General features: G+C 38.2%; 1 protein-coding gene across 1 annotated transcript; it reads left to right on the forward strand.

Moving 5' to 3' along the window:
• The first annotated feature begins 10,464 nt into the window (after positions 1-10,464).
• LOC122001959 (pyrophosphate--fructose 6-phosphate 1-phosphotransferase subunit beta-like) lies at positions 10,465-21,088 on the forward strand. The gene is made up of 16 exons (XM_042556954.1): positions 10,465-10,736; positions 10,856-11,017; positions 11,149-11,270; positions 12,634-12,687; positions 12,829-12,935; positions 13,037-13,142; positions 13,621-13,684; positions 14,268-14,356; positions 14,825-14,956; positions 15,083-15,253; positions 15,353-15,468; positions 15,787-15,898; positions 18,474-18,558; positions 20,548-20,592; positions 20,670-20,738; positions 20,836-21,088. The coding sequence occupies exons 1-16, from the start codon at positions 10,550-10,552 to the stop codon at positions 20,910-20,912; spliced, it is 1,698 nt and encodes a 565-aa protein (XP_042412888.1). The 5' UTR covers positions 10,465-10,549; the 3' UTR covers positions 20,913-21,088.
• The last annotated feature ends 1,358 nt before the right edge of the window (positions 21,089-22,446 follow it).

A 22,446-nucleotide genomic window follows, 5' to 3' on the forward strand; every position in this document is an offset into this window, starting at 1 on the left:
AGTTGAGCCACTGTGTCATATTTTTCTAAACGGAGGTTTGTTAGCTGACTCCGAAGGATGTCCCATCATGCAAGCTTCTCTTCGGATGTGCCTTTATAGAGCTCTAGGAATTTCTTTTAGAGTTCTTTGGATGAGGTGCAGCTTCCGATGTGGTTGACCTTTTGAGGTGGCAGAACACTAAGCAAGTGGAACTCTATTTTTCCATTGGCTACAAATTTGACTTGTTCCTTCTTGGTCTAGTGATCTTCTTCTTTTACATCGTCGTTGTTATCGTGAGGTTCCACAAAACCATATTTTATTGTTAGCAATATATCAAAGTCAGTTTTAAAAAATACCTTCATTTTTCTCTTCCAGTGAGCGAAGTCCCCTTCGAACTTAGGTGGGTGAATGCTAATTCTGACCATTTCTTCTTTGATTTGGTCGGTGATTAGTCCTTCTAAAGCTCCCTTGCTCTGATATCAATCGTTGGTCCCTTAGCAGCCGGCTAGAAGGAGGTGAATAACCCCTGCAATTAAGATGAATCTACCTTTCTCTTTCCTTTTGTGTTAACTACAACAATAAAAAATAAATATAAAATTGAAAGAAATACAAGGCAAAGAGGTTACTTGGTTTATAACTGGGAAGGTTGCTAATGTAAGACAAATGAAACTCTTTAAATCGACTCCTTCTTCGACCCAAGTCAGAGGCGGAAAAACCTTGTACAAGACGTTGACAACTCATTAACAATAAAAAACAGGAAAGTATTCGAGTACAATCCAAGTGTTATTTAAATAAAGAGGACCAGAGCTCTATTTATAACCCATTAATAAAAAAAATAGGCATTTGCTAATATGGCGACTTCGGGCGCCTGGACCCGCTCCGGGTGGCCCCAGTTGTGCGCCTTATCTGCTCACAACAGCTATGTAATGGTGTGATAATAGAACTTTATCATCGTTCGGGCCCTTGTACTAAGTCCAGGCGCCCTGACATCTGGGCACTTGGACTTGGTCAAGCGCCATGATGAGTCAGCTTTGTGCTAACTCATATGGCTTCTTCTTTGGTCGAACGGGTGACCCTCTAACCATCCAAAGTTGACCTTACCCAAACCCAACTCCAGCATCCTCCTTGAGCAGTCTTTCGCTTCGACTTCTCATCCCTTGAAAGCATTGCATGCATCCTTCTAGCTCCATCGGTGTATTCTTCCACAACTTCTCATCCCTTGAATGCACCAAGCCCGTTGACTAGATTCCCGTGCCATCCTTCTCATCCACCGCATCTTTTGCTTGACATCTTGTGTTCCTAAATCCTTGCACACTCAGACGTAAGACATCAACTACACAAAGTCTAACTTAACTTGGTTGACCAAATAAAAACCAACATGGGGTACTTATAGGATGTCTTTGTTAGCTTCCACTTGGGAAGGTTGAACCCTCACTTGGAGGATGTCTTTGTTAGTTTCCTCTCAGGAAGGTTGAACCCTCATTTGGAGGATATCTTTGCTAGCTTCCGCTCGGAAAGGTTGAACCCTCACTTGGAGGATATCTTTGCTAGCTTCTACTCGAGAAGGTTGAACTCTCACTTGGAGGATGTCTTTGTTAGCTTCCGCTTAGGAAGGTTGAACCCTCACTTAGAGGATAAGTCTTTGCTAGGTTCTGCTCGGGAAGGTTGAACCCTCACTTAGAGGATAAGTCTTTGCTAGGTTCTGCTCGGGAAGGTTGAACCCTCACTTGCAGGATATCTTTGTTAGCTTTCGCTCAGGAAGGTTGAACCCTCACTGGGAGGATGTCTTTGTTAGCTTCTGCTGGGGAAGGTTGAGCCTTCATTTAGAGAATGTCTTTGTTAGCTTCTGCTCAAGAAGGTTGAACTCTCGCTTAAAGGATGTCTTTGTTAGCTTCTGCTCAAGAAGGTTGAACTCTCGCTTAAAAGATGTCTTTGTTAGCTTCTGCTTGGGAGGGTTGAACCCTCACTTAGAGGATGTCTTTGTTAGCTTCGGCTCGGGAAGGTTGAACCCTCACTTGGAGGATGTCTTTGACAATTGGGATTTTGCTCACACAAGGTGAAGTGTCGACCATCCTGAACTTTTCATTTTGACAAAAGAGAGATATTTTGAATTTAAAATTAGCAAAGTAAGTTTAGATATATCTGGTGAGATGGCTTGAGTGGATAATTTCAAACTGTCAAGCAAGATGGATGAGCTGATTGAGCTGCCGGCTAGAGCTACTGATGGGATGACCGATAGAAGCTGTTGATCGGAAAAATGTTTGTCCTTTGAAGCTGAGATGCTGATTAAATTGTAGGAGTCTGTCGAGCTTTATTTGGCCATGTGAAATTTTTAAGTGATGGTCAAGGATTGTTCCTGTTTGCCAAGTGAAGCACAGTGAAGTTGAGGGGGCTGCTGACCAGATTTTGCTTTATTTGATTTTGATTTTAATTGTCGATCGGCTTGGTTTTTGGAGACTTTCCATTTGGAATTTGACTGGCTTTGGATTTGATTGGAATTGCCCATTGAAACTGATCGAAAATGGGATCTCTCTGTTGTTGCTGAGTGAATCTGAGTTTTATCAACATGTCACCTTGGATTTTTACCGAGCTTGATGAAGCAGCTGATCAGATTTTCCTATTTGGAAAAATCCCAACATGTGGTGAAGCTTCTGATCGGATTTTCCAATTGAATGTTTTGCTAGCTTACATTTAATTGGATTTTCCATTTGCATATGACCTTGAATAATTTGCATTTGATTGGATCTTCCATCTGTATGTGACTGTCCAACTTGCATTCGATTGCAATTTCCATCTTGCATCACTTTGACCACCGAACAGATGACCCACAATTACCTTTATTTTGACCCTTGGAGGGCATTTGATTTGCCTTGGAATTTGCCCATCATAATTGCTTGTAACTACCGATCGGACTTGTATCAATAAGAATGAGTAGAAGTATCGTTAGGAGTACCATGTGACCCAATCACAACTGATTGAAATGAAATTTTGTTGATCGGTAAAGCCATTGACTACTAATTGAAGCCGATCAAAGCTGCTTGGGGCTGGGGCTGCTGATTAGAAAAAAATAGAGAAGAGCCTCTGATCGGGAAAAGCCTCAGATTAGATTATTCCAATTTAGAGAAGGGTCATCCATTGGAAAAAACTACTGATTAGAACCAAGTAACTTGACTATTGAAAGCTAACTGGAATTAGGACAAAGACATGTGGACTTCTAGCACACGGCAAACGAAAATTATGCCTAAGAAATTCCAATCTCTTACTGCTGTATTATAACGGTGCCATGTTTGTTGAAATTCTCTAGGATCATGGTGATGACAAAGAATTTTTCAGTGTCATCCATTAGAATATCTTGGTTCAGGTATACGTTCTTACAGATGATGCTAATTTAATCCTGCGCCAAGATTCTCGAGGACAACTCGCCAATGAGCTAACACATACATTGACTGCTATCACTAGAATTGTCAAACAGAAGGATGTCGAGGAAAACAAATCACTATCTCCTGAGCCCTTGAAAGCGGACAAAGACAAGCGCAGAGGGTTAGAAGGGCGCTAGGGATTGCCTTGGTGTTCCCGCTCCAATGCTCAAGTTAGAAGCAGTAATAGGAAGAGGAATAAGAATATAGAATAATTTGGAGATGTCCACCCTTCCCTTCGTGCTTGACATACCATTTTATACCATTATCAGTGACCTTCTCTCTTCTCTTGTTTAATGATATACTATATTAATTGCAAACAAAAGCAATCTTTGTCTCGACTTCTTCCTAATATTTAATGAAGTTGTAGTAAATACAAATCGAGTATTCTCTTTTACGACTGCTTCCCCTATATTAAGTATGTTGGGAGCTAGAGGGGGTGGGGGAGGGGGAGGGAGAGTGAATAACTCGTCTCGCTTCGTTGAAGATGATTTGCAGCGGAAAGCTTGAAATGAACTCTTCCAATGCTAACACAAAGGATTTACTTGGTGCCCATCTCAAGATGAGGCGACTAATCCAAGGATCCACACATGAGCACACTCTCCACTATAAAAAACACTCATTCTCGGAACAATCCGGAGGTGGAGAAACTGTTGGTGCAATTTGCACTAACGGTCTAACCTAGACTTTAATAAATGACAAGTGAGTTAGTTAGGTGATTTTGTAATCTAATGCATTTACTGAGAGTGCAGGGATTGACGGATCTAGGGGACCTGATACCAGAATGAAACCCAACTAGATTTGAGGACTCGATAGTTGGTGCGAAGCCCAGATAGTCAAAGGGCCGACATGATATCTGGTAGGAAGTTTGGTTGAGTCCGCAGATCCTGACAATTGGCCGAAGTCTAGTTGGGTCAGCGGACTTGACAATTGGTAAAAAGACCTAGTGGGTCAAGAGGCTAGTCAATAGATTGCAAGTTGGTAAGCGAAGGTAAGGTAGTGGAGGAGAGAGTTCTGGTGAGGACGAGTCTAAGTTTGGACTTTAGGTGTTGTTCCAGTTTAAATCCATTTTGGATCCTTAAACTGAAATCTTGACTAGTTTCTGGTCCTGGAAGGATATGAACTAATTATTACTACTTATTATTTTTTATGTTAACTTTGTTTTGCTGGTTAGATGCTATTGGACTAACACATTTTATAGGGTAAAATAAGCACAAAGTATCTCAGATGAACAGTACTCGAGACGCCTTCGGGAGTTTTGAAGGTGCCTTGAGTACTTTGGAAGGTGCCTTCGAAGACTCGGAAGATACCTTCTATTAGATAAAATCAGACTTTGTCGACAATAAGAGATGAACTGTTCGAAATCAGATTTTACGCATTGAAGGCGTCTTTAGTGCTATGGAAGACACCTTCCATACTCAATAAAATAACATCTCGACCAAGGCTTCTTACACATCACTTATAGAGTGTGTTTGGTTGGAGGTTATCCTTGATAATCTTGGTTATCCATCCAAGGCTATCAACGAAAACTCTGTTTGGTTTAGGTAATTGATGATTCCCAAGTAATATTTTATGTCTGATACGTCAGCAAAGGGGGCATGCAATTCGGAATCGAAAAATCTAAAAAATCTGAGATTTTTCTTTATTTTGGGATTAACGATTTTTTTACTAAAAATACCTTCTGATAAGAGAAAAACGTGAAAAAAAAGAAAAACATTATATATAGATATATAATCATAAAAATATTTTTTAAAAAAAATGAAAAAGTAAAACAAAAACATAAAAAAAGGAAAAAAAAAAAGGAAAAAGTGAAAAAGAAAAAGTAAAAATATATATAAAAAAGAAAAAACATAAAATTTTAAAATAATAATAATATTATTATTATTATGTATGATTGGTTTTGTGAGGGTAATACAGTAAAATATTAAACTATGTTATTTATTAAAACCTTCAAACAAATAAATTTTTATTATGTTACCTAAGTTGAACCAAACAACATTTGGTTATGTTTTATTCCCCATAACCTTAGTTATGTGATTACCTGTCAATCACATAATCAAGGTTATACATGATAACTTGAATCAAATACACCCATACGGTCTTCTATGCGTCCGTTTAAAGTTTCAACTGCTCCAGCTTCTTGTTGTTGCTCTACTACGATGTTGTTGCGTCCGACTACTACTGAGGAGTCATCCAACACCAAGCCTAAGCCGATCATCTTTGAAAGTGTTAGGTAATGAAATTTAGTTCTGTACTTAATTATAGCAAAAGGAAAAGTGTAGCGTGTTACACTTGTTCCTATTCTTTTTGTATTCAATCCCCTCTTCCGGCGGTTCCAAAAGAGGTTATTAGTGAATTACTCATCAATAGGTCCGCGGGACTTAGGTCTTGGAGTAGGAGTCGCTAAAAGCTCTGAACTAAGTAAATCACTTGTGTACTTGTGTTTTGGTTTTCTTTGTTTCTGTATTTTAATTCCGCTGCACACTGTACTTTATAAAACCAAAAAGAGAAGTTTTTAAAAATCACGTGATTCACCCCCCTCACATATGTCTCGATCCAACAGAAATCTCATACAAACTGACACAAGCATGCAACTCAAAACAAGAAGTAAATACATAAGAATACAAATGAAAATCTTCTTGTTTGATCTCTTGTGGCTTGTAGATGCCTCTGGACCAATTGGAAAGTGCAATAGCACTTGTCTTTCAATCTCAAAGTCCGATGAATAGTAGTGGAGAAGAATCATGTAAGCATTATTTTGTTTGAACCTCACCATCACCTTTATATTCTGCGATTTAGGGCTTCCAATTGATTGGGTCTGCTCCCAATCGATTGCCACGTCAGATCTGATTGATCTCGGCCATCCAAATCTCGCATCCTGCATAATGTTTATCTTCCAATCGATCGATTGATCAATCCAGAATCCTTCTGTGCTATCATAGAAGACCTCAGAATCGATTAACCAATCGATTCCGGCTTCCTCGTGTCATCGCGAGAAATCTAAGCCCAATTGATCGCCCGATAGATTGGCGTGTTCCAATCGATCAGTTGATCGATTAGGAAACCCTCTGTGTGATTTTGATAAACTCCCAATTGATCAGTTGATCGATTAGAGTAACATAATCCATTGGCTGATCAATTGGGTTGCCTTTGTCGCGATAGTGCTCCCAATCGATTAACTGATCAATTGCGAAGCCCTATCTTGCCAAACACAAGTTTAGGGTTCCTTTGTCCAACATTTAGTCAACCTTGACTTGCTGAACTTCCTCGTGCTTAGCATTTGGTCAGCCCTGACCTCCTGCGACTTTGTTACCAAGTGTTCAATCAATCTTGACCCACTTAGACTTCCTGTCTCGTGCCAAGTGTCTAGTCATTCATGACTCACTTGGACTTCTAAATACCAGATGTTCGGTCAGCCTTGCCCACCTGGATTTCTACATGTATGACTTCACTCACCAGGGCTTTTCACCACCTAGCTTCACTCATCAGGATTTCCCTTTGCCTAGCTTCACAACCTAGGACTTTTCACCTGACTTTACTCATTAGGATTTCCCTCTGCCTAGCTTCACTCACTAGGGTTTTTACCTAACTTCACTCACCTGGATATCCCACTGTCTAGCTTTACTCACTAGGGCTTTTCAACTGCCTGACTTTACTCACTAGGACTTTTCTCACTGCCTGGCTTCATTCACTAGGACTTTTCAACTGCCTAGCTTTACTCACTAAGACTTTTCAATTTATGTGACTTCACTCATCAGGACTTTCCACATCAAGTGTCCGATCAAAACTGACCCTACTTAGATTTTCTTCTTCTTCCAACTTTTCCGTTGGTCTTGTCCTTTCTTAACTTTCAGTTAGGACTTCCCACCCAGTCAAGTATCTGGTCAATTTTGACTTACTTGACTCTTCTGGTCAACCTTGGACCATCAATATCCCATATGGACAATTACACCTGCAATCTTCATACATTATCAAATATCAAAACTCAACTATCAAGACACAAGCTTGAGCCAACTCAAGCTTAGTCAACCTAGTCAAGCTTGATCCATGAAAAATTTCACCAACAAAGCATGCCTTTGTCTTTTCCTCTTCCCATGTATTTATGGCGCATTAATCAACTTTAAATGGAGGTTCATAGATTCTTGGCTAGAGTAGTGCCATATCACTAAGGCATAATGGATATATATTTGGTTAGCAGAATCTAGGACTGATATGGTCATTTGTTGACTCTTTTTGTACACGTGAGAACCTCTAATAAATCTTCGTATCGAGGTACTAGAGAGGAATCAATACTAGGCATCCCTCGAAACTTGCAGTTGTTGCTTGTTGCTAGAACTTGCCTGCCTTACTTGCTTTGCAACCATCTCACTCATTGATTTCTCAATCAGCTTCCATTCGAACCCTCTAAAGAGAGGTATAAGAAATTGAAATGGGTGTTAGAAAGTGGTAAAGGTGTGCTCGTAAACTTGTCCTCCTGCATCGGTCTCATCAAACTCCGTGCTACTTTTGCTCACCATGATGTCATAGCACAATTTCGAAAGTGATGAATTCGAATTGAAATGAGTCAAGTCTGTTAGGACCAAAAGTAGCTAGAGGGGGGGGGGGTGAATAGCTCGTCGCGTTTGCTCGTTGCTCGGCGTTGCTTGTTCCTTCAAAGATGTGCAGCGGAAAATACAGAAACAAACACACAACGCTAACACGGTTGGTTTTACTTGGTATCCACCTCACAAGAGGTGACTAATCCAAGGATCCACACCAACACACACACCCTCCACTAAATAAAACTCTCCTTTATGGTAACTACCAAGGGCGGAGAAGCCCTACAAGACTCAATACAAGAAGAGAGGGAAAGGATACAAGAAATACAAGCTTACAAGCTTACAATGAGTATAAACCCTAACCCTAGCTTCTCTTCTTGGCTTTGATCCGCCTCTTGACTTGGAAAACTTCCAAGATCCTTCAAGAACTGGCGATCTGAGCTTTGTGAGTGCTGTGGAGGAGCTGGCGAAGATCTGAGATGAAACCGTGAAGAGATCCCGAAGGAATCGTGCGCTTGCGGCCTTTATCGATGCCAACGGTCGGATCCCGATCGATTCGAATGTTCCCAATCGATCGGGGAGGCTTTGGATCGATCCACGGATCGATCCAGAGCGCTTCTTGCTAGGCGCTCGGATCGATCCACGGATCGATCCGGCGCTTATCGCGCGAAGCAGCCGCGTCCACCGATCGATTGGGACTCTGGATCGATCCACGGATCGATCCGGAGGCTCTCCAGACAGTCCGGATCGATCCATCGATCGATCAGAGCTGATCGATCCATCGACGATCGGCGCTTGATTTTGTCCAAACCAAGTCCCAAACCTCCCGAACCAACATCCGGTCAACTTGACTGTTGGTATGTCATGCCTAGCATCTAGTCACTCCCTTGACTGCTAGGACTCCCTTACCAAGTGTCGGTCAATCCTTGACCCACTTGGACTTTTCTCTGTGCAAGTATCCCAATCCCTTCGACCTACTTGGACTTTTCTTTCATGCAGTATCCATCAATCCTTTGACCTACTTGGACTTCCCGACACGGATGTCCGATCATCCTCGATCCATCTGGATTTTCCTCGGCTTCACTCACGGGACTTTCACCTAGCTTCACTCACTAGGGTTTTCCATCCGCCTAGCTTCACTCACTAGGACTTTCACCGGCTTCACTCACCGGGACTTCCATCCGCCTAGCTTCACTCACTAGGACTTTCACCTCACTTCACTCACCAGGACACTTTTCCTGCCCGGCTTCACTCACGGGACTTTCACGCCTAGCTTCACTCACTAGGTCTTTCATTTTGCCTAACATCCTAGTTAGGACTTCCCAGTCAAGTATCCAGTCAACCTTGACCTACTTGACTCTTCTTCAATCAATATCTTATTGTCAAACATCTAAACCCAAACCAAGACTCAGCTTGGTTACCCAGGTCAACCTTGACCTGAGGGATATTGCACCAACAAAGTCAATTAGAGGAAAAGGTGTCTGCATTGTAGATTAAGGAACAAAAGAAATTACAAATGAAGATGGAGCATTTAGATAGTAATCTAATGTATGCTCTCCCAGTTAGGGGGTCATGGCCACCCCCTTTCTAACCCTTAACCTTAACTATGTAAGATGATTATAATTCACAATTCGGGACTCTTAATTATAATTTGATTTACAGTTTGCAATAATTCAAAATTATTATATATTTTTTATTTTTAAAAATTTAAATTTAAATATTTACCAAAATTAATAAAATTTTGAATAGATAAAAAATAGATGAATTAAATCGTTTGAACACAAAATGGAAGTATTGAATTGGAGTTGGATTAGGTTTAAATTGAAACCATATTTAGAGGTAAGGATCCAATGTCATTTTAATTTTGTATTGATATAAAAATCATGTTTTAAAATGCATCCATTTAAGAAAAATATAAAATTTTTGAATAAAGTTTTTTCCTCCATTTATTTTCCTTTTCTTTTTACGCTCCTCGAATCCTCTTTATCTTCTTTCTTTTCTTCTCTCCATCTCTTCTTGTCTTCTTTTCTCCGCCAACTACAAGAAAAGCTCACCCTATCTTCTTCCCCATCTCTCCAGCAAACCACCCTTCCCATCCTCTCCCATTTATTTTTTGTTTCTCAAACCAATGGACGAAGGGTTCTCCTTCCTTATTTTCACGATCTTTCCAATATTAAAAATCAATTAAAAAAATATTGTTGAACGGCCAATCAATAGATAGTTTTGAGTTTGAATCGGATCTGGCCCGGGCCGGACCGGGCCAATTCCGATTCAGATCCGTGTAATTGGATCAACAATAATTGACCTGTTCGCCCGATTATAAATCCGGACTGAATCTGAGTTGGACCCGGTCCGATCATGGCAGGTCTACTCCTATTGTAACTGTGACTTTGGAAGTTAAAGTAATTTTTTTTGGGTCTATGATAAACCCACCGGTTCTCAACCGTTTATACTGGTCCTACGAACTACGGCGCAAGACCTGACCAAGACGGTCTTCTTCCCGACTTCAGAACCCTTGCTATAAAATGGAGAGGTGCGTCACAAATCACAACACACAACGTCTTCACTTATCTCCTTTCCAGATTCCTCCTTATCCGCCGCCTCTGATCTACGCTCATGGCGACTGCCGATCCCGTCTTCGCGAACGGCAGTCCCTTCAAGGATCCGTCCCCCGGCCGCCTTGCTTCTGTATACAGCGATGTGCAGACCAACCGCCTCAACCATCCTCTTCCTCTTCCTTCAGTCCTCAAGTCTCCCTTCAAGCTCCTTGATGGCCCTGAGAGCTCTGCGGCCGGAAACCCAGGTACCTACTTGACCATTGCACGGAATCATCTAGATCTGATTGATGGATGGAGGTTTACTTGCATCTTTGATGAATTTTCCTTTTTTGGATGTTAATGTCGTCAACTTTGGTACTTGCAGACGAGATCGCCAAGCTATTTCCTAACCTATTTGGTCAGCCATCGGCAAAGCTGGTGCCGGCTGACTCGGACCCTTCAGATTTGCCCTCAAGCCTGAAGATTGGGGTTGTATTATCTGGTGGCCAGGCGCCAGGTGGGCACAATGTGATATCTGGGATATTTGGTGAGGCACTATTTCATTAACATCTCTGAGTTGTGCTTTATCTTACTTGTTCTGGATCGAGGGTTTGTTGTTTTATTTTTGTCATCGCCAAATATTATATTGTGATGAATTTTTCTTTTTTTTTTTTTTAGATTTCTTACAAGAAAAGGCAAAGGACAGCATCCTCTATGGGTTTAAAGGAGGTCCAGCAGGGATTATGAAGGGCAAGTATGTGGTGTTGACTCCACAGTTCATCTATCCTTACAGAAACCAGGTTTATAATTTTCCATCACAACCCGAAAATTTTCACTGAAAGCTATACTTTATATCAATTAGTCATTGTTATTCCAGTTATCCCATGATGAAGAAAAAGATAAAATCTGGTATATAAAGCTTCAATGCTAGTTTGGAAACTAAGAGCATTTACTTATGGATGCTTTACAGTTATATCAAAATGATGGGATCAGCAATTGGATTGGTAACACTGTCGGAATCTTAATGTGTTGATCATGTATATTGTAGTTGTATGCCTATAGAGTTTTTTGATTTTTTTTATTATGTGGCTGTTAAATGCATGTCAGTACAGAATCCAAAAAACTACTCGTGGTGATTTAACCTCTATTATTTTCTCATGTAGAAGACGAAATTACATTTTTTTTTTCTAGTAAAAATGTGAGAGGAGTAGCATGCCCTCATTATTTATCATTTATGTAGTGGAGTAAATATAGGGAATATCAACACTAAGGCTGGTCTTTCCTTCAAGGGGTAGAAAGTGGCGGAGAAAAGAGGTGCCCCTATGGAAAGAAAGTGGATAGAAGCAAATTATCCCTCATGTCATTTACTTGAGGAGAAAGAAATAAAACTTTTTCCCACCATTTCCTTGGAAGGAAAGAAGGAAGGGATTTGGAAAATTAATTTTTCAACAACTTGAAAAAACAAAAATAATAACCAGATAAACAGAAAAAAAATTAGTTTTAAATAGCTTCACCTTCCATCTCTTTCCATCCAATCTGGGTGAAACAATCGATGAAGAGAAGAAGTTTCTCTCCCCCTTTCCCCATTCCCTCGTTTCTTTTCTATTTATTCTCAGGGAAACTACACAAAATATTTCTCTACCTTTTTCTCCTTATCCCTATTTCTCTCTCTATCCTTAACCTTTTCTCCCTCAAGGACAACCAACTAGATGATCAACATTGTACAAATTGGACCTGCAATCCATATTCTTAAATTAAGAACTACATATGAAAGCATAACCTGTGTAAGAGAAAAAAATGTTGGAGGCTTCATGAATCATCACATGTTGGTTTCTAAAGATGAAACCATTTTGAAGAAAGTTAAGTAAATAACATGCTGTTTAGTATTCAAAATGACTGGGTTGTTTTTTTTCATTAAATTCATTTACTATCACGATCCTGGCAGAGGCTTATAATGTAATTATTCTTTACTGTTGAGATGTCATGTGAACATAACTCTTGATCGCACTTTAATGGCTAAGCACATACTTTAAGTTAGGATTATTTCAATCCTTGCCCTTGTGCTCTCTGAAGTTGATCAAGAGCCAAGTTATGTTGTCAATAATGGCATTCCCAAAATGATTGGAAAAACTTAAAAGATTATATTTGTTCCCTTTTGAATAGGGTGGATTTGACATGATATGTAGCGGAAGGGACAAGATTGAAACTCCAGAACAGGCACTTCTCTTATCCTTTTCTTTTTTTTTTTTGTTTTTTTGTTTTTTGAGAATCGCTAGTTATAGTTGCCAAATAGACTAAGTTTTATTTCCCCATATTGTTTTTTTTATGATATAACATTCAGTTCCCTTACCTCATCAGTTTAAGCAAGCTGAAGATACTGTCACGAAACTTGATTTGGATGGACTTGTTGTCATTGGTGGAGATGATTCCAACACTAATGCATGCCTGCTTGCTGAAAATTTTAGGTTGAACTTTGAAACAGAATTCATAAAGCTACTACTATATTCTGATGTTATTGTTGATGATTAATGACCCATTTTCACTCTTGAACCTCACTTATGGATAGGCAAAAGAAAATTAAAACTCAGGTTATTGGATGTCCCAAAACAATTGATGGAGATCTGAAGTGCAAGGAGGTTCCAGCAAGTTTTGGATTTGACACAGCTTGCAAGGTGAAAATTTTGTCTCTACTTGCCTCTCTTTTACATCTTTGGTATAGTCTGCATCTATGGATCACAATATCTAAGTCATGCAACATGTTAAAATGTTTATGTAATATATTCTATATGCAATTTCATATATTTGGATCATATAGAATATTGTGACTGCTACCAAAATCTTGCATAATGGGACTTTGACTGATTCATGATTTTGTAGCATTGCATTATTGCAAAATTTGTAACTTTTATGTGTTCATCTATTTTCTTATCCATATTTGTCATCATAAAATTTATATATTCAATGTCTAGTGGCATGTATGATACTCTATTTCATATGAAAATTTCCACCAGTAATATATGTTTTGGTAGGGTTATTTATGTTGCAAACTTTAAGTTACATTGTTGATAATTCTTATCTCCTTTGCCCAGTTTCTTACACTGCATGATTTCTTTTGCAACATTTTCTCTGAATTTATTTCTTGTTTTGCAGATCTACTCTGAAATGATTGGAAATGTAATGATAGATGCTCGTTCAACTGGAAAATATTACCACTGTAAGCTCATAAACTGCTTACAATAAATTGAAACTAAATAGTTTTCCAACTGACATGATTAAGAACCAATGGAGCTTTCTTTAATCCAATGTATTTAATACTTATTTATCTGCTGCCTGATGCTTCTAGATTATGCTAATACATGGTGGAAAGTTAGTTTTGCACTAAAACCTATATAAACCCGCCAAACAGAATTCACTTCCTGTACAATGGCAGGATGAGTTGAATTTCTTTTCCAACGCTATCCCATTACATCATAAAGCAAAACTTTGATAAGGGTCTGCATTGTATGATCTCTAGTCTAGTTCTGAAACAGCATGTAGAGTGGAGATGAATAGTTTCTGTAGCATTTGAGAATCAACAAATTCTAGTTGTTTGTGCGTGCTTCTTTATCACTTAACATCAAGTAACAATGCTCTAGTTATGTCCCAGTGCAAACCTGTTAACTAAGAATGTATGAACCTAAGCTAAGTCTCTGGTGCTTTTGATATTTGTCACAAATATTCTTTATCTATGCTTATTTATGTTCTAATTTATGCTACTTGAATATTTTTTGCTCTTCTATTGACTCTTATTTTTATAGTTGTAAGGTTGATGGGCCGTGCTGCTTCTCACATAACTTTGGAATGTGCTTTGCAAACACATCCTAACATTGCAATCATTGGTGAAGAGGTGATTTTCTAATTGAATGTTGGAATTTGGTGTGGAGGATTTGTATGACAATCAATGTATTCTCATGTATTCATTGTTTTTGAACATGTCACAATCTGGTTCATTAACCTGTAAATTATTTCATGCTATTATTTTCCATTTCTAAAGGCAATCAAGAGTTGCCTGCATTGTTTAAGTTGGGGTAAGTGCTTCCTTAGGGTTTAAATTTCAGTGGTGTGTTGGCAAGGCAACTTTTGCCTCAAGGACAGTTATTAATCTAAATTGTCTATATTTCCACTGCCCATCAAATTTGCAAGATGCTCTCTTTGAAAGCTTAGAGCAAAATGTATGTGTTCTCAACAGAAAAGGCTAAACGGTGTAGAAACTGAAATAAATGATCTTATTGTTATTATTTTTGATGTATTGCAAATTTTGCTTCATCACTATACCAATTATCTCTTGTTGCTTCACTGTATTTTCTATTTATAGGTGGCCGTCAAGAAGCAAACACTGAAAAATGTTACAGATTTCATTACTGACATTATCTGCAAGCGTGCAGAACTTGGATACAATTACGGTGTCATTCTTATTCCAGAAGGACTGATAGACTTTATTCCTGAGGTATGTTTTCTCATTTTTTAATCGTCTTGTGTCTTTTGGTGCAAAGTTAGTAAATAGGTATTTCATTGATTTCCATGTGGGGCTTAGAGTCAACTGTATAATGTATATTTCTATACTGTTTTTCAGGTTCAACAACTTATTGCTGAACTCAATGAAATCCTAGCTCATGAAGTAGTTGATAGTGAGGGATTGTGGAAAAACAAACTGCAACACCAGTCGAAAGTTCTCTTTGAATTCCTGCCTCAGGCAATCCAAGAGCAACTGTTGCTAGAAAGAGATCCACATGGAAATGTACAGGTGATGCCAAGTACTTAGAGAAGTTGGTGATAGTCTTAGGGATACTCTGATAAGATGTTGGCTAGTCATTTTGTTAATGGCTCTTATATGCTATCTCAGGTTGCCAAAATTGAAACTGAGAAAATGCTCATCTCCATGGTTGAAACCGAGTTGCAGAAGAGAAAATCAGTGGGTCAATATGCTGGAAATTTTAAGGGGCAATCCCACTTCTTTGGGTAAGAATTTCTCGATTCAAAATGTTCACGTTGGCTCTCCTTGTGCCTGTATATTTTTTATTCAATTTTGATCAAGTTCTTAGCTTAAGGCCTAACATCATGTTAATCTTTCTCCTTTTAACCTAAGCATTAATGTTTAGAAACATTGGATTTTTGCATTTAGGAATGCAAAGACTTAGGATTAAGGTCTGGAATTTTGGGACTTATAATAATGTTCTCTTTCAGTGGCTTACTTTTTTTTTTTTTAATTTCTAAACCATCATATCATTTTAACCCCTTTTTGCCATATAGTTTCAATTTGGGGATATACATTTGCAGATACGAGGGAAGATGTGGCTTGCCTACAAATTTTGATGCTTCCTACTGCTACGCATTGGGTTATGCTGCAGGAGCTCTGTTACAATCTGGAAAGACAGGCCTCATTTCCTCAGTTTGTTACCTTCATCATTTACTATAATTATGAAAAATTTATGTTGGATTTTTTGTCATTGTTATTCTTCATGCATAAATTTTGCTCACACTACAATAATCATTGCCTAGACATGCCCGCACATGTTATCAGTCATGGTACAGTTTCAGACATACTTTTGATTTGAGTAACAATATAATAAATTCTTCTACAAAGTTCGTTAATTATACTTCAGTCGAATAGGAAAAGAATTGTGAATCATTGTTTTCTCACTTGATTGTCTGCTCACTTATTGGACATTTTATATGATCTCTTATTGCATGATCACTTCATGTTGTTTGCGATCCATGGGTTAGGATAACTTACCTTTGTTTTTTTATGAAAGGTAAATATTTATCATTAAAGAAATGCACCGACATACAAAAACTAAAGATCCTTACACATGTTATGTCTGATGAAGTGTTAGATATGTGTAGGGTTGTAAACAAGCTGAGCCGAGCTCGAGCCAGCCAAGGGTCGAGCTCGGCTTGACTCGATTTATATGGGCTTGACTCGAGCTCGCTTGAGCCTGTAGAGTTGAGCTCGAGCTTGATATTTAATTATAAGCTCGAGCTCGATTTTTTTTTAATAAATAAATTAATATATTATAAGGTTCTAAAATTTGTTAGACGCTAATCGGGCGCTAGACCAACGCCTAGCGCCTAGGCCGTCTAGGCGGGGATTAGGCGTCGCTAGGCGGATTCCTCGGATTAATAAGATTTATTAGAATTTTTTAATTTTAAATATAAAATATCAAAATATAAATTAATTAATAATAGTTATTAGAATTTATAAAATTTATAAAAAGATTTAAATTGTAAATATATTTTTTATTTAGTTTGTTGGGATAATTTAATTAGAGGTATAAAAGCCTATTGAAAACCCTATTTAAGCGAGGAATTGTTTAATTAAATAAATAATTAAAAATTTAAAAGAAAAATCGTGAACGCTGAACGACACGCGGGACGTGTCCGCTGCTATCGTCGTCGGACGCGTCCGCAGCCGCCGGACCTGTCGCCTGAAGCTTCTGGCGACACCGGAAGCTTCGCCCCGGAGGCCTCCGGCGGCACTGGAAGCTTTAGCGTCGCGTCCTGCACCTGCGCTGGACGCGACCCTGGCACTACTAGCGCCGTCGGAAGCCTCAGGCGAAGCTTCCAGTACCGCTGGAAGCTTCCGACGACGGATCTGGCTGCGACGGACGCGTTCGTGAATGCGTCCGGCAGTGGTGAACACGTCCTGTGTCCCGTGATGTGGCGCCCAGCGACGACCATCGGCGCCCAGTGCCGCCTAGGCGGCTGGGCAGCCTAGGTTGGCCGCCCAGCACCTTTCCGGTGCAGTTGCCGGTCGTCGAGCGCCTAGGCGGCTGCCTAGGGCGCTTTTTAGAACACTGATGTATTATATATTATATATTCTATATTATAAAAATATATATTCTTATTGGCTCGTTTGGCTCAATGAGCCATCAAGTCAGTAATAATTAGGCTCGAGCTCGGCTCAATTTCTAATTAAGCCGGCTCGAGCTCGGCTCAAGCTTGGTCAACTTCAAGCTCGAGTCGAGTTTTGATCGAGCTGCTTGCGAGCGGCTCACGAGCAGCTTGGCTCATTTGCACTCCTAGATATGTGAAGGGATCTGAGGTATGACATACAAGGGCTTCACATGGGAGATCAACAGATCTCTCATTAAATGTACTTTAGTTAATAACATATCTTCTGCACAAACCATGGGAGATCAAGCATCGACCAGTCTCTGCCATCAGTGTCCATCAGTCTCACTGCCTCCATCATCCATTCGTAGTTGGTATTGTGTCGCATGCCACCCCATCGCCCAATATCAATGTCTTCATCATCCTTCCATCCATCAGTGACACCATGTCAGGTACCACCTAGCGTCCATCCATAAGTGATTCCGAGCATGCTCTCCTCATTATCCATCTTGTTCTGGCCGTCTCATCTAATGCAAGTATGATTGTATTCTTAACCTTGCCTAAAGTCACCATCATCGGATTTGCAATGTCTTTATCGCGAGGCGTTTGCTGCAGAATTGATATATTATTATGGTGAATCTATTAACCCTCATAGGTTTTTTAGCAAAACCTGTAAATGGATTTGGGATATCTTTATCGTGAGCCGTTTGCTGCGGACTAGATAAATCGTTCTGGTGGATCTATTCACCTTCATAGGCTTTTTAGCCAAACCTTAGCTATAAACGGATTTGGGTCGTCTTTACCGCGAGCCGTTTGCTGCAGACTAGATAGATCATTAACAGGGTTGCTCCTGGAAAAGGATAAAGTAGAAGATGGGAGCAGGAGGGAATTATTTTGAGATTGAACTTGCTTTCTATCATTGTCAAGATTTCATATATAGACAACTAAATGTTTGGTCCGAGTCCTTAAACTTGGCCTACTAGTCTGTTTACTTGGACCAGTCCAAATAGACCCTTACAGAATCAACCTGTTCCTAGTATGTTGTGGAAATACAAGACTTGAACATCTGCTATGCAAAATTTTCTGTTTTTATAGATTTTAGTAATTATTTTTATTTGGCTTGATGCCTTTAGGTTGGCAACTTAAGCGCTCCTGTTGAAGAATGGACTGTTGGAGGAACTGCATTGACTTCATTGATGGATGTAGAAAGGAGGCATGGTACGTCTTTTGGCCATTGCAGAGACTCTGCATGCAATTCTCTTATTTTTTATTTTTTATTTTTTATTTTTTTTCCATTTCCAAGTTTTGTGATTCTTAAGCAGCTGTCTGGCATTTTAATAAGCGACTAAGATTAGTAGTAAAATGTCCATACAGGTCTCTTACAGGATTTGCAGCTATCCTTGGCTTTTTTTGTGTGCTTAGTTAATCCTAATTTGGTATGAAGAAACTTCACCCTTATATAATCTTCTTATCTCTAACAATTAAATGGGTGTGTTTCCAAAATGTTGGGAAGTGAAAATAGTGGGGTATAGAAAACAAATTATTGGGAAAGAATAAAAGAAATCAATCCACAATTTGTGTTTTCTTCAGTTTTCTAAATAAGTGTTTAGGCAGTTGCCTAAGTAGTGGTAAAGGGGGAGCATATAGTAATCAGACAGGGTCCTCTTTAGATGGATCTTCTAAAAAGCTGCCCATGTGGGCAATTCCAGCAGTTTTAGCTTTTTCTTGTCTTTTCCTAAAAACAATTTATCTTAGAAGTTGGTTCTTTATAACATGGCACTAAGTAATTTACTTGATTGTTTTATTATATTTGTGTCTTCTCTTTTATTGTGTCAATTTGGGTTTGAGTTTTAAGTTTACTTGTACTTGTATAATTGAATGGTTGAATATACATTATTATATGCTTATTGCCTTTGTTGTGTTGTGTGTTTTCTTGCAAGTTGCAACGGTAAAGACTTCCTACCAGAAAGCCTCTCCATGTATTTGCCTCTGTATAATGTGTTTTGTTATTATTATGTATTTACTTACCAATTATCACTTTTTGATTAATATGCTTAATGATAATTTATTTATTAATATTATTTTAGTGTTAACCTCATAGTGATATGTTGTGAGCATACCGCCTTCTGCCTTCCCTTGGGTTTGCTTGGAGGGAAAGGAGAAAGGAAACCAGGAAGTAAACTTTATTTTCTAAATATATCAAAATAGAAACAAACTAAACAAAATAAATAATTGTTTAAAAAAAAAACAATCTGCTTCTGTCCAAATCTTTAGCCAAATTTGGTGGTATACATTTCCTTCTTACAGATGGCATTTTCCTGAATTGAGTGTTTTATTCTTTGAAGCTTCACTTGTCCATTTTTTACGTTGTGTAACAATTAGGTATTCTTTTAGTGTTTAGCAGACAACCTTCCCTTTGGGTTTCTTTGGAGGGAAAGGAGAAAGGGAACCAGGAAGTAAACTTTGTTTTCTAAATATATTAAATAAAAACAAACTAAACAAAGTAAATATTAATCTATTCGTTTGTTTTTAAATAAAATCAATGTGCTTCTGTCCAAATCTTTAGCCAAATTAGATGGTATACATTTCCTTGTTACAAATAGCATTTTCCTGAATTGATTGAATGTTTTATTCTTTGAAGCTTCACCCGTCTATTTTTATGTTGTGTAACAATTAGGGGTTCTTTTCGTACAATCTCTAGGACCCAAACATGTGTGAGTTCATTGAGGCATCTTTTTGTGATACCTTTTCAGTGTGCTCTGTATGCTTTCTTTACGCATGTAGAAGTTAGATGGACAAGCCCTCTGACTTCTCAGCTCTGTCAACTATGTGGAGATGCTACAGTTTAATAATTAACATCCGCTATTTGCGATTGATTATTACTATTTTTCTATTTGCTTAAATATATTTTTTTTCATGATTTGTAACAATAAACAGAACAAAGCAAGATTTTTTTATAAATAAATATATTTGTTTCAATATAGAATTACTATTATGTAATAAAACCATAATTTCCCATGTGATTGAATTAGAATTTTAATCAGAAAGGTCTTTTCTAAGGGACAGTGTGCTTGGCAAACAATAAGCTGTTCCGTTGAGATATGACCTGTAAAAGGGTTACTGAAAAATTACTTCCTAAGATTGCTGTTCCAGCTTAGCCTATCCTGTGGCCTATTTCTTTCTCATAGAGTCATAAATTCCTTCCAGGTAAATTCAAGCCAGTGATCAAGAAGGCTATGGTGGAACTCGATGGTAATTAATCTTGTTCTGTATGTGTTTCTTTTAACTCTTAATTCAGTCTATTTGAAGGTGTATGAATAATTCTTCAGGTGCCCCATTTATAAAGTTTGAAGTCATGCGAGATGAGTGGGCCCTCAAGAACAGATACATCAGCCCTGGTATCATCTCAATTTTTAGATGATTTTTTTCTCTTCTGTTTCTGTATTTTTTTAACTTGGAACAATATCCTTTCTTTACTCGTACTTGTTTTTTTAGGCCCCATTCAGTTTATTGGCCCAGGTTCAAACGATGTCAATCACACCCTGCTCCTGGAACTTGGAGCCCAGGCGTAGGGGGTAGATGTAGCGAGACGAGACCGGATTTTAATTTTCGTTTAAATCTTAAGTGAGAAATTTGATATTCCCATGTCTGCCCGCTTGTTTTCGAGAATAAGAGTGAACCAGAGATGATTCCGACTGTGTCATGTATAATTTGAGTATTCATCAAATGAAACTCAATTTCTCAAGAATTTATTGCTTGAACTTTCTATTGCAGCTTATTTGTTGCACCGCCATGTTTATAAGGTCATGTCATGTACTCGTTTGCATGAGCTAATTGCGTTGCACGTTGAAGGCGAGCTTCTTTAGAAGGTTTAATTGCTTGGAAAAGGAAACTCCCTATCATCGACAGCGGTTGGCTTGGATAAATCAGGTGACAATGTTGCTCTTTTGCCACGTAATCTGGTCACAATATATAAATCTTCCTAGTAACAAGAAGTTTATTGACATAGGCGAATGCATGATATGCTTATTCTGTATTAGTACTTCATGCTATTGTATTTCCGGAATCAATTTTCCAACTTTATTGAATTTTATTTTATTTTCTCATGGAATACCAAATGCTTAAATAGCATGATGAGGCAGTCAAAGTTGTCACACAATCGACAAATTTCTCTGGGGGAGTGTCCCTGGTCACTAGATTATATCAGTCTATCAGTCTATTTCTCACTCATGATTGAATGAGATTCATCCGAATTGAGACTAGTTTGATCCTTGATCGAATTGTATAAGGATAATGATAAATCCAGCTGACCCTGGGTGGCCGGTCTTGATCACATTATCCATGTCCTGCTCTACACATGTGCCCTCCATCCAAATGGTTCAATCTCACTTAATATTTTTAACAGTTATTCTCTCTCGGATCGTGCTCTTTGGAACGCTATTTGTAGAGATTAATGCTTTAAATTTCTTTTACTATTAATTAATTTATCCTCGAATCTTTCGTCATTTAAAGTTGTTTGAGTGGCTCCGCATCCATAAAATATTGTTATGCGCATATAAAAAAAAATTAATTTAAGGGCGACGTTAGGTTAAAATATTATAATAAACTCTTTCTCATTAAAAGGGGAAAAAATAATTTTTTATGAGACATTAAAATTGATAAAAATAAATACTACACTTAATGTTAATCAAAAGATCAAGAAAGATATATTTTTTAACTATCTCACGATATTTATAAAAAATTCGTGGTGTTGTTAATACTAAAATGTGAGACTAAAGAGAATTATGACAGTACATATTTTTTAAATAAAAATAATTAAAAAAATTATTAATAAATTTTAAAATTATTTTCAGTGTGAAATAAAAAAATAGATATTAACATAATTTAATTTTAAATTTTATCAAAATTAATTATTAAACATCTAGATTCTTAATTAAATAAATAGTATTTATTATCATTGCATTTACTCCCTTCTCCCTTCTTTGGTATTTGTCTAACCCAACTTAGTTCCTTCTAAGTAGATCCGCTACCTTAGCGGTCCCTCTAGTACTCGTCCCACGGATATAGGAGGTACATGTAAGTACACAGGCCATAAATGTATAGTGA

This window comes from Zingiber officinale, chromosome 7A (assembly GCF_018446385.1).
Source record: "Zingiber officinale cultivar Zhangliang chromosome 7A, Zo_v1.1, whole genome shotgun sequence".
Taxonomy (NCBI): Eukaryota; Viridiplantae; Streptophyta; class Magnoliopsida; order Zingiberales; family Zingiberaceae; genus Zingiber; species Zingiber officinale.

Coding starts and splice junctions, on each gene's coding strand:
- LOC122001959 (XM_042556954.1), top strand. CDS start 10,550: ATGGCGACTGCCGATCCCGTCTTCGCGAACGGCAGTCCCTTCAAGGAT. Junction 20,593..20,669: donor GGCTATGGTGGAACTCGATG/GTAATTAATCTT, acceptor ATAATTCTTCAG/GTGCCCCATTTATAAAGTTT. Junction 20,739..20,835: donor GAACAGATACATCAGCCCTG/GTATCATCTCAA, acceptor TTGTTTTTTTAG/GCCCCATTCAGTTTATTGGC.